General features: G+C 34.4%; 1 protein-coding gene across 1 annotated transcript; it reads left to right on the forward strand.

Moving 5' to 3' along the window:
* The first annotated feature begins 1,719 nt into the window (after nt 1-1,719).
* Nucleotides 1,720-9,281, forward strand: LOC122278130 (protein cornichon homolog 1). The gene is made up of 4 exons (XM_043088232.1): nt 1,720-1,913; nt 2,649-2,830; nt 7,962-8,084; nt 8,976-9,281. Exons 1-4 carry the CDS (start codon nt 1,845-1,847, stop codon nt 9,034-9,036), a joined length of 435 nt encoding a protein of 144 aa, XP_042944166.1. The 5' UTR covers nt 1,720-1,844; the 3' UTR covers nt 9,037-9,281.
* The last annotated feature ends 4,167 nt before the right edge of the window (nt 9,282-13,448 follow it).

A 13,448-nucleotide genomic window follows, 5' to 3' on the forward strand; every position in this document is an offset into this window, starting at 1 on the left:
AAATAAAATAATTTAAACACTTTTTAAAAGTGTTTTTAAAAAATAAATTGAAAAACAAAATTAAAAAAAAAATACAAAATAGGTAATATTGTTGTTCTATCACAATACAAAACATAAATTTACAAAAAAAAGAAATAAATAATAATACATCACAACTAATTAAACTAATACAATGTCACTGATCTTAGTCTGAAAAAAAAAGGGTGTATAATCCGATTACGGATAACTGGGCTATAAAACTGGATCCGGGTTTTTCTAAACCGCCCGAACGTAATCTAGGCGGTTATTTGCCCGGATTTCGGACCGGACCGAAAAAAAATTCGGTCCGGATAAACACCCCTAATCCTCATTATGTCAAATGGGGGTGGTTAAGGTTATGTTTGGTTGTTAAACAAAATTTAACTTATCTCATATTAATTATTGATGAGATTTATTATTTTTTTAAAAAAATTTCTATAAAAAAAGTTAAATCCATTTCAATCTATTTCATATATTTCAATCTAAAAAATTAAACTCATCTCAATTTTAAAAGTTAAATCTAACTCAACGAGATCTATAAAATACTATTATTTATAACTCAATTAAACTAATCTTAAAATTCAAACGCAGCCTAAGGTTACATTTAGGTAATAAAACGATTTTAAATATTCTGTGAATGGTAGTGAAAAAATAAAAAAAATTTAATAAAAAAATGTTAAATAGTAACAAATAATAATAAAAAATATGTGAAAAATAATAATAAAATAATAAATAATAAAAAAATATTATCAAAATACCCTAATACCCGAGTAAGTATTAATGTCCACCCTATGAGTATCATGGGCTTTTTTAAGCATCAGCCCAACAACATATATTAACAAGTCCAATGTAGCACGGAAGAACGAAGACGTCGCCAACCATGGTCCATGAATATGCGGCAATGCGCACCTTTTAAGGTAAGAGCAGTACTACAGTCTACATTCATCGAAGATGGAGCACGAAGTCGCGAGTCGCGAGTCTCGAGAAAAATAAATTTTTTATTTTTTTAATTTAAATTTTTTCTATTCTTAAATATTTAAAAAAAAAAATTATAACATCACTAAAATATATTTCTTTAATCACTAAAAAAAATTAAAATAAAAATCGAGACCCATCTCTCTGTGAGTTTAATCTTTCTATTTAGGTAATAGAGTCTAGATGCTTGTCTTATCTCTTTTAGAGAAAAAATTTTATTTATAAATTGGCCTACATAGTAAAATATTTATATGATATAGTTTTATTTAATTAAAAAAATTTTAAAATTATAATTAAATATTATCATTGATGTAAAAAATATATTAGAATAATTCAAAAATAAAAATAATGTTTAGACTTTATATTTTTAAAAGTAAAAAATAAAAATAGGATTTTTTTGCTAATTTTTTATTTAAATAAAACTTTTTGTATTTTTGGATACAAAATAAAATAATTTTAGAAAGCATAAATAATATTTAGAGAGCGTATAGTGGTATTAGATTAGTTAAATATGAAAATTTCAAACTAAAAAAAAATGAAAAAATGCTAAATGTATTTAAGAAATTTTTTTAAAAAAATTTACTTATCAATGTATCAAAAATTATGAAATACAAAATTTAAAATATAAATTTTAAAATATAACTAATAAAATGAATCTTATAAATAAAAATATAAATAAAATACATTTAACATTGCTTAAAAAAAATTATAGGTCGGTAATTATTGTCACAAAGGCTCAGTATGTGTATTTCAGAATGAAAAGATCTCCCTCCATTTTCCTCTCTTTATACAGACCCATTCCAAATTCCGTGTAGGTTTCAAAATTCCCGTACCGACGTCTCGACCGGACCATGGAGTTGCTATTGTGGGCTCTCTCATTTTTCATCGATTTAGCTCTCATGGCATCCACCTTTTATCAGGTATCGAACTTCTCACTTCAACCTCTCTAAAACCCTAACTCTTTTTTTTTGGTTTGTATGTTGAAACACTGGTTGTGCTGACTCAGTTATCTGTTTTATTCATTTGGTTTCCGAGAAAGTTAGGGAAATCTTGATGTTTTAGATTTTGTGTTTATTAAGTTTATGTGGAGGCGGAGAACTATTGCGCAGCATGGTTAGTTAATTGTGATAAAAACGATTTAGGAGTTTCGAGGGAAATGAGCGGACATTATAGATTCTATCAAAATGTGTTTTCTCTCCTAGTTTACTGCGAATTCTCAGCAATCAAAAGCAATCAAACTATGGAGATAATTGATGACGACTTGATTGAATCCTTATTCACTGGAGCGCCGTTTTGTCTTCCTTTTCATCAAGACATTCATATTCGTGTCAGTATTTGGTTCATGTTTAGTACTCGTTCTCTGGAATTTGAACTCAATTATTGCTTTTCATCTTGCTTTAGTTGCACCCGAGTTTACAAAATGGCCTTGGTAATTTCTTGCAAAAATTCATGACATGATTTTAACACAGAAGTAATGCTTATTCTTTGATCATATTCTTGGCGCAAGAATTTGGCTTTGCGAGTCCAATATGCCACTGAATGTTTATAAAATCTGAAGGAACTAGCTTTGTGCTTTAAGAAAGTTGTAGGCCATGTTAGTCACATTTTATATCCTAGCGTTGGATATATCTTATATCTCTGAATAATTTTTGTAGCTTGTTATCTTGACGGACTTGGAGGCTGACTACATAAACATTTACGATACAGCATCTCGCATTAACCGCATCGTCATCCCCGAGTTCATTGTGCAAGGAGTACTCTGTGCAGTTTTCCTCATCACATGGCATTGGTTCATGTTTCTGATGACGGTTCCTCTTGCTTGCTATCATGTGATGCTGTAAGTAAAATCTGTAGACTGTAGTAAAGTACAATAATTCATGGTATAAAGCTTTTTCTGCAGTTATGTGTTCTATTTTCACCAGTTATTTCTCAAGTAGTAGGTTTGAAACTTGCTTGGACCTTCTGTTGCTTGAGGAGTAACGTGCCATCTAAGGAGCTTACCTACTTTTTATCCTTATAAAATTAAATCTTGATTGGTAGTTTATATAAGCTCCTTGCAAACTTCAATATGTTGCTTCTAGTAGGTAAGCATGGACCATGTTTTTTTTCAATTTGATAAATGAAGGCTTACAAGTATTAATTAGACAACTTTTTTATTCCTTCCTTTACCGATCAAAAATAAAAAATAAAAATTAGACAACTTAGTATGCTTAGAAAAAGGAGAGAGAGAAAGAATAGATACAACCTAGTTTCTCTGATGTCAGTGTTACATTTACCAGTATGAGTAATTCAGGGAAATGATTAATGCATCAGTGAAATGCCAGCGTTACATTTACCAGTTTCCACACCTCTGTTATTTTAGCTGGCCTGTTTGCTTTTGTGTTTTCTTCAAACTGGTCTGATCTGTACCGTTAAGAGTGAAAGATCAGAACTATTAAGCTCTTGCAGCCTGAAACACCCTCCTTCCCTTTTCTTTTATTTTTTTGATTAGAGATTTTATTCTCAAGAATAGGCATAAGCCCAAGTACACAGGATGTATGCAAAGGAAATACCTACCGCTTTCTAAAAACAAAAGGAAATCTAAAACAAATACTGCAAATTATCATCCATTACAAAATTTTTAGCCCACAAACTCAAAGTAGTAAAGAAAAAATCCCTAAGATCTTCCAATGAACGTTCTTTGTCTTCAAAGCATCTCCCATTCCTTTCAAGCCATAGACACCACATGAGACAAGAAGAAATCATCTTCCAAATATCAACAGCATTCTTGCTACCCTTCAATCCCTTCCACCCTACCAATAAATCCACCACTTCCTTGGGATTACCCAAAGTAGACCATTCCGATTCAAAACCTCATTCCACAAGAACCTGGCCACTTCACAATGAAGAAAGAGATATTAACAGATTCCCGATCCTTCTTGCACATGACACACCAATCAGCAATGTAGATACCTCTTCTTCTAAGATTTTCAGTTGTCAACAGGCTGCCCAAGGATAGCACCTGACAGAAAAAAGCAACCTTGGAAGGAACTTTCACTTCCCATATGTTTTTCCAGGGGAATTCACAGCTCCTGCGACTGGTTAATATGCTGTAAAAAGAGGAAACTGAGGACTTAGAATTTCCCGCAGGAACCCATAGCATGCTGTCCTCCCTACCACTGAATATTATTGTGAATTCAAAAGAAAGAATTTCCCACAGCTGCTTTTTGATCCCTTGCAATTTTAAAAAGAGAGGGAAAATCCAACTTAAGTGTAGAATCCCCACACCACAAGTCATGCCAGAAAAGTATCCTCTTCCCATCTCCCACCTTTAATCTAATATGATTAGAAAATTCCCCCCCATCCTTTTCTAATGAACTTCCACAAAGTCACCCCATATGCACCTCTAGTATCTTTTGAGCACCAACCTCCCCACAAACTACCATATTTTACATCAATAACATTTTTCCACAGGGCATTTCTTTCCGAGTGGTATCTCCAAAGCCATTCCCCAAGTAATGCTCTATTAAACAATCTCAAGTTTTTTTTTTTATCCCCAACCCACCACAATCAATCGGTTGACAAACCTTCTTCCAACTAACCAAATGGAGCTTTTTTTCTTCTCCTTTACCATCCCATAAAAAATTCCGAAATAAACTCTCAATTCTTCTTCCTACCCTTGCTGGCAATGGAAAAAGAGATAAGAAATAGGTGGGAAGATTAGACAAAGTACCTTTTATTAGAGTTAATCTTCCCCCTTTAGACAAGTATATCATTTTCCAACCAGCTAACCTCCTTTCAATTTTCTCAATAACCCCTTCCCAAATATTAATAGATTTATAAGAAGCCCCCAAAGGAAGCCCAAGGTACCTCATAGGGAGTGAAGAAATTCTGCATCCCAGAATATTTGCCGAGTCTGAAATATTCTGAACAGAACCCACAGGAATGACTTCAGATTTTGATAAATTAACTCTTAACCCCGATACAGCTTTAAAACACAGCAAAAGTGCTCCTAAAGCACGGAGATTGTCAGAATTGGGCTCACTAAAAATCAATGTATCATCAGCAAAAAAATCAATGATCAGCAAACTATTAAACTTTTAAACTGCTCCGGACCCCATCACCCACCACAAAGCTGGACAGAAAATTACCATCCACCGCCTTCTCAATCATTCTACTCAAGGCATCCATGATCATTACAAAAAGAAAGGGAGAGATGGGATCACCTTGCCTCAAACCACGCGAGCTACTAAAGAATCCAACCGGTTCTTCATTCACCAAAATTGAAAATCTTGAAGTTGACACACAATGCTTTATCCACGAACAGCATTATCTCCAAAACCGTATCTCTTCAGCAAATAAATAAGGAATTCCTAGCACACATGGTCATATCTCATAAGCCTTTTCCATGTCCAATTTGATTAAAATAACCAGTTTTCTCCATTTTAATTCTACTCTCCAAGCATTCATTAGCAATTAAAACAGTCTAAAATCTGTCTTCCCCTCACAAAGGCATTTTGCGATTTTAAAACAATTCTCTCAATCACCCTGCTCAAACGGTTGGCCAGCACCTTAGAAATGATTTTATACACTCCATTCACCAAACTAATAGGACGAAAATCTCTCATCTCCACAGCCCTTACCTTTTTGGAATAAGTGCAATGAAAGTCGCATTAAAACTCTTCTCGAACCTCATGTACGAATGAAAGTCAGCAAACACCTTCATTATATCTTCTCTAACAATGTCCCAGCATGCTTGATGAAATGCCAAAGAGAACCCATCCGGACCCAGAGCCTTATCCCTATACATAGCCTTAATCACATTAAGTACTTCTTCTTCAAACTCTCTCTCCAGCCAATCAGCTTCGACCTGATCTATAGAATTGAAACAAAGTCTGTCCAGTTTTGGTCTCCAAGAAAAATCTGCTGAAAACAACTGCTCATAAAAATTCACCATGTGAGTCTTAATATCTTCTTGATCCGTAATAAGTCTGTCCCCATCTTGAAGAACCTCAATCACATTATTTCTTCTATGAGAGTTCGCCATTTGATGAAAGAATTTAGTACACCTGTCTTCTTCAACCACAGCACCCTAGATTTTTGCTGCCACGAAATTTCCTCCATTAACGCTATATTTTCCAGTTCAGAAACCACCCGCATTTTTCTACTCCCGTCCTCCCCCAAAATAACCCCTTGCACCTCCTTCTCATCCAAACCTCTCAACTCTTCCAAAAGAAGCTTCCTCTTGCTGTCCAAATTCCCAAACTTCTCTTTATTCCATCTCTTTTTATCTTTCTTAAGAGATTTCAATTTTCCAGCCAGAACAATGGAGTGCATGAAAAACTTTAAGAATTCCATCAACTTCTCAACCCGTCCACAAATCCCTCATCCTTCAGCCACGTGTATTCAAATTTAAAATACCTTCTCCCACCCTCAATTCCACCACAATCCAACAATATATAATGATCAGAACAGAATCTCGGCAATAATTTCTGACTCAAACCAGAAAAATGAGCCTCCCATGAAGGCGAAACCAGAAACCTATCCAACCTCGAATATGACCTACCATTTGTCCAAGTATAATCTCCTCCCACCAAAGGTAAATCAATCAGATTTAATTCAAAAATTAAATCTGAAAAAGTAGACTTAGAATCTCCTTCCCTTCTCTTTTATTTCATCACTCTATCCTTTGCTCATCAAAATTTGGCATATGACGAAATTGCAGAAATTGATGATATTCCTGTCTGGATATTTTTTGTCGTTCTGTTCACTCATATGATTTACCAGTGACATTTTTCAGCTTTTGAGATTATTAAATCCATGACTTCTTACATGTTAAGTTGAGTTTAAATAATTAGCAGTGTGACAAGTGACAACTACCATAACGAACTAAAGTCTGCAGTGAATTGTATGAGAGTAATCATGTTTCTCTATTGGAAAAGCCTACTCCTACCGAGAATACCCACGGAAGAGTGGGTACTGATTGTCATTTTTTTTTTACTTAATGGTTAAGGAAGTGTCTTTTTAATGCTGTTGTGATTTTTTTAAAAATGTTTAAGAGGTTTAAAAAATGTTTGAAAAAAAAAGAAGAAGAAAGGAAGGAAAAGATTTACATGTCCAGTGAGGATTCTTGGTGAACGTAGCAGTCCAATTCTCTATTATGTACTACAATTTTTTAGGTTGGCATAATAACTGTATATGCACATGCGCATGCATGTGAGGAAACTATTTCATAGAAATCATCAGAAAGCTGGGAAGCAGTATACTCTATTGAACACTATTAATCATAGATAGTGACAATAGACAGGACAGGTTTGTTTAACTGATGCTGTTGACCATGGGGAGTGGGAACTGATGATGCCATAAGAAAAATGTCCACTTGTATAACAATGTTTTTGATGAATGAAAAATCTTGTTTTGAATTTGATCTGGTGTTAAAACACTAAGGGGTGGTTTGTTTTCATAAACCATCTCAACTTATATCATCTAATTATTACAACTTTCCCAAACTCCCACACAAAATACAATAAACAATTCAACTTTTTGAAATCTCAAAACAAAAATAATATTAAAAAATTATATTCTAATAATATTTATTCAACTTTTAACTTTCATCTCATCTCATCTTATTTTTGTAACAAAAAATACATTTATAAAAAATATGGCATAGAACAATGGCTCTGATTTTCCCCAAGAAGTTAATTAGTCAAATAACGATGGAAAAGTGGGGGCCCATGAGTTTTAGCTCAAAATGTTTCTTCTCCACTGTTCTTGAAGGTATGATCATGGATTTGAGATCTGCTAGGTACCGGTGTAGCTTACCGATAAAAATTGTTCTATAAAAAAATTGAACACATTCAGTGATTGTCTGGAACCACTATAAGAGTGTTGTTTTGGACTAAATCTTTTACTTTGGGCATTCCCTATATATTTTTTGTTAAACTGGAAACATTATTTCTTATCATGACCTGTCTGGTGCAATGATTCAGATTTTTGAAACGGCAGCATCTTTTTGATGTCACTGAAGCATTCAGATTTCTTAGTGCTGAGAAGAAGTTTCGGATGATCAAGCTTGGTTTCTACTTGGCAGTATTTGCCATAATCACATTCAGGTTTTTTTTTTTTTTTGGTGCATTATAAATTTATATGTTTGTCTCTTGAACCAGAGCGTCCGTTAATTCTTACTTTACCTGTGTCTATAGTTTTGCCTAATTGAGGTTTTCCTACTGTTTGGAGTTAGAAGTTTTGGTGCTTGAGATAATACCATTCTATTGGGGCTTGTGCAAATCATTTATCTTCTACAATTTTAAATGCTTGTGTAGAAATGGTAAAAATAACCCTGCAATCATGGGTACTAATCAATAAAATTATGGCATATATAAGGCTTTTTTATTTAGACTTTCCTCCATCTTTCACGTGAAAGGCCAAATTATTTGCTTTGTTGCATTGTGGCGAAACGTGTTCAACTTTGAGAATGTGATTTCAGACAAGTGTCTAGGAAAGCAATGTCTTGGAAAAGTATCATGCTTATTTTGGTGTAGATAGTATACAATTTTTCTATCCCAGAAACTCATCTTTTATTGTTAGTGTACGTTAAGTTTGTCTTGCTCTGTACAGCAAACATCTGGATTACAAGGTCGCCTGTTGCGAGGCATAGAATGTCAACTTTCTGAACGTTTGAAGTTTGGACAGTGGATTTTTTTTTTTTTTTTTTTTTCCAATTTCCTTATCACCTGTATTTTCTAATTTATGAAATAATTTGCATAGATCTGGTGTCTTATCACTTTGGACCCTCAAATACCCATGATTCTGTCTCTTTTCTTTTTAAGAGATTCCATGGTTGTTCTCAAATTTTACATGAAGAGTTTTGACCTAACTTTTTCTACTTGTTCTTTCTTAGTAAATTCTTGAGGCAATAGTGATGTTTGCTACTTGACTTATTGGCCTTTCTGATTCGCACTCACTCGCACACAGATATGCTGACGATGAATTTTAATTTGCAGGCTTGCATTATCTGTTTTCAACTTTTTAAGTGATGCGGAGGATGCTGTGCATTTATTTTGATTGCCCACTGCTTGAGCAGTATGGTAGCCGCTCATTGTAAGTTTGTTTCTTTTGAAAAGAGTTCTAGCTCATAGGTTTAGATATGCTAGCACTCTTTGATTTGGATGAACATCATCAATCGCTTCTTCCGAGTTTTTGTAATCTTTCCCTATATTAATTATGACATACAAAGTGATCCCATTGACGCAGTGTTGGAAAAACCATGTAGGCTGACTTTTAATCATATTCTTGAAGTAAGATTTTTACTTGGTGTTGGAAGTGGAGTCGACGGAATAGCTGTGTGCCATGCGTCATCTGGTAAATTTAGCTAATTTGTTTTTATGGTATGCTTATGTTTGTTCTGGAAGTTGTTAATAAAAAAAATGTCTTTTTTCTGGAAGTCATCTTTCATTCAAGAGTCATATCTAGAAAGATGTCTGGCTTAATAGGGTCATAGGGCTTAGCTCATCTGAAAGTCTTAAGCCATGTTTGCATTTTCCACTTGCCGAGCCTGATCTAGTCCGAGATAGTCAATGTTTGGGCCGGGCAGGGGTTTCTAAATTTATGGTACACATAATCCAGTTGAGATGTTCTTGTAAACAAATCTTTCTGTATATATGAAGTACACCGAAATGATCCCTGCGCACACGCGCCAAATGTGGTCCCACTTCATCTCACCCATCCACAAGTGTCCTCTCCCCGACAGCTAGCCAGACCCGACATACTGTAGGCAACTTGACAGCAGCCTGTCTTTCTTTGTAACAATCAAAAGATGCTAAATTATTAGGTCCCACTTGGAACAGCTTAAAGTCCATGGGCCCCTCGATTCTCAGTGGTCCCCTCTTGATTAGAAGTTTTTAACCACTTGCTGTGTGTTGACCCATAGCAAATTGGTCCGTGCTATTTAGCTGGATGTTGGGTCGTTTTCGGGCCCCGGGCTCCAGTGCAGTTGTCTTCCTGTTTGCCACCTTTGGACCCCATAACCTTCTTTTCTTTTGGGGGGTGAAGTAGGACCCACGTCATCAAGGCCTGCTTTAGGCTACAGAAAATGGGTCTCGTTCCGGATATTGTCTCTTTCAAGTGGGCCTATTGAGTTGGATAACATCTGTCCTTCTGATATACCAGCTTTTTCCGTGATAATTAATATCATGTCAAGGGTTGTATGGGGAAACGAACCAAAATAATGTGCAGACTTTTTGGTTTTTTACAAAAAGCTGAGGCAAGTTTTATATATTTGGAACTTTATCACTAGAATAATTACTCTTTTGTTGCTGTTGGCCAGATTGATTCCTGAAAAAAATAAGTTCTCTGTGGGCTTCTAAGTTGTGTGATTCGTTCAATTATACCTTAGGACTCCTGACTAAAATTATATATTTGAATGCGTCGTCTCGTATTTTATTACCTTCTTCTATGGCTCTAAATATCTCTTCAGGATAGTGTAGGTAGTGATGAAAGGAAAGATTTGAGCAAACTGTCGATTCAGGTTAGTATGTTGTCTAGTGATATGGATCATCTCATACATATATGATTCTTACGGTGGAATCGTATATCCCGGATTTACTTCTTAGTGATAAGTCTCAACGACCCTACCCTTAATGAGAGGTTCTACGTGCCATTTCTTTTCCATTGAACCTCGTTCTATCTCCAAAAGTTTTACTTCATTGATAATATCATTTAGGCCGAAGAAATGCGAACCATCCTCTTGGCTCATGGATATAAATAATAAAACGACACAAATGGGGGTTTGCCCCCATAGACAAAATTGGTGGGGGCAATCGCATCCTACTGTTGCTAATATTGCCATTTGTGAAAAGCTTTGTAATTTTCAAAAGGAAGTTTGCTCAGTATTCGAGATAGGATAATCTATCCTCCACACACCTTATATTAGTCTGGTTCATTTCTTGCCGTAGACATTCAGAATTATGCCTCACAACATCAACGATTAGAGAAAAATAAAATCGCACGTCATCAACACCATGGCAACATTTCTATGGTTAAAGACACAGGTTTTGTCTATTTTCTTAGTAAATTAGTTAACTTGATAATTTTCATTCTTTAAATTCTTTTGCTTTACAATAGAGATGAAAAGTTGATCTTTTCTATAATGTTACTTTCATTTATCGAGAAGCACTTAGGAATGTTATTCTTTATCTTTGATTTTAATACTTTTGAATGATTTTTTAAATCAATTATTGATGAGATGAGAGCGGATAAGCCAGAAATCTGATGATCCCTAACGGGTTTAAGGTATGTGCTCAATTATAATCATGGTAATATCGTGTCATCGTTGTTGTTCATGATTGATGAGATTTGAGACAAATTCGAATTGTTTTATTATTATTATTATTATTATTAGATGTACCCATCCCCCTCACAAAAAAACTTGGGGCTGAAGACAGTGACCTTGTGCGGGCCCTGACCAGCAAAGCATGTAAATTTGACACTTGTCGTACCTAAGGTTTCTTTGGGTGTGTTTTCGTCACTGATGCAGAATGGTCACTGACACGTGAAGTGACCTACTGAAAATGGGCCTATTGCTGGGCCATAATCACGTGGACTGCACACCGTTGATGGCCCACTGAAATAGACATTCTCTGTCCGCTAATAATGTTTGTTTGTTTTTTTTTAATATATTAGCGGACTCTGAATATAAACTTTGTGCAAGTTGGTTCGATTAATAATCCTATCCAGCTTGTCAAAAACAAAATGAGCCATATCCAGCAGACCGGTGTTTAGCATGCTCCTAGGTCTCTTCTCATAGACGTCTAATATGCCTCAAGGATGTTATCATAGTCATGTTAGTTTCAACTTGTTATTAGTAAATCTTCATAGAGCAACTTTTAACTGAAATTGATAGATTGTTTTAGTGCACTTGTTTTTTTAATTTTCGATTTGTCATCTCTAATCACATCAACTAATAGTTAAGTGGTAGATTTTGCATATCAATCATTTGAAAGAAAGCTCACTTGAATTGCACACTAAAGATGACAATACAAAATACTTATCAAAAAAGTAAAAGAAAAAGATGACAATATAAAATAAAAAATAGAAATGATATTTACAATTATAGGGTATATAAATTTTGCGCATTCTTTTTTAAAAAGTGAGTAAATCTAAGTTTCACGTGAAAAATTATTTTTTAATAGGAAATCTTACCTTTTTTTCAACGGAAGTGTGCAAAAATTTTATACTTTATAACTATATCTACGATTACCCATTCATAGAAAATGTAAATGAATATATTGGGTAATTGGTATTATGTAGGCTCTCGGGTGCCCTCACTCGTTAGCTTGATGCAAAATATATATATATTTCCATCTCTCTCTATATGCTCAACAATGGCCTGGTCTGCCTTCTTTATAAATTTATATCATATTTTTCATTTATTAGGGCCTTCTCACCCATGGAGTAAATGGTGTCCAGGCATTTTTTTATTAAAAAAAAATATTGAAATTTATGGCCAACGCGGATGAAAATGAGTGGCATCTTATCAGATCGATTAGACTCATCCCAAGGGTATTTATATATTTGGAAAATTATTGCTAGATCTGTTTTTCTGCCTTTCGGTATTGACATTATTCTTACATTCTGCCTTGTTTTTATCTCATTTGCAGCCATAAATTTAGGGTTCCAAGCGTTAGTATAAGAACTCTCATTAATGCATTTTTTGTTAAATATGGCATTTTATAGCTCTCTTCCTCCTTTGAGCCTTTGTTCTCTCCCTCTTATCTAAGAGTTGCGACGCAACCTATAATTTCCTTTAAAATGGGCAACAAAGTACCTCTGTGCCATCAAATGCTCGGACAAGACTATAAAATAAAAGTAGAAGTGTATGATATTGCAGTGTAGTTTTATAGATCTTTGGGAATAAAAATATTTTTGAAAAGTTTCTCAAATTATTTTCAATGTCAATCATGGGAACCATCTTATCTGAATTCTGATAACAAGCAAAATCTAAACATCTTTACATAAAAATGAAAATATATATATTTCTCAGTGATTTTTATTCCCTCCATATTTTCAATAGGCTCCACCACAATTCTTCAAACTCCAATAAAAATCTTTCTAAAATACTTTCTCCACTCAAACATATTTTTCATGGATCTCATTAATTTTACAAAACTCCATAGAACTTATCTTTCCAAATTTTATCAAAACTTTCGGGAGAAAAAAAAAAAAAAAGTCTTACATCCAAACATTTCATGAGACATTCTCTTGGACACTGAAGTTGGTTGTGAGATAAGACATATGTGGTTGGGGGGGGGAGGTGTACCAAGTGCAATAATAAAGGGTCACAATCAAGCAAATCATAATCACGTAAATTATGGTAGCGTTACACTGCACCAACTGATATTTTAATTTTTGTATGTATTGTGGGGCTTAGCAATGGAGTACTGATGGCCCCAGCCTATCCTAAACTGCTGCTCTCTCCC

Source organism: Carya illinoinensis, chromosome 10, assembly GCF_018687715.1.
Source record: "Carya illinoinensis cultivar Pawnee chromosome 10, C.illinoinensisPawnee_v1, whole genome shotgun sequence".
NCBI lineage: Eukaryota > Viridiplantae > Streptophyta > Magnoliopsida > Fagales > Juglandaceae > Carya > Carya illinoinensis.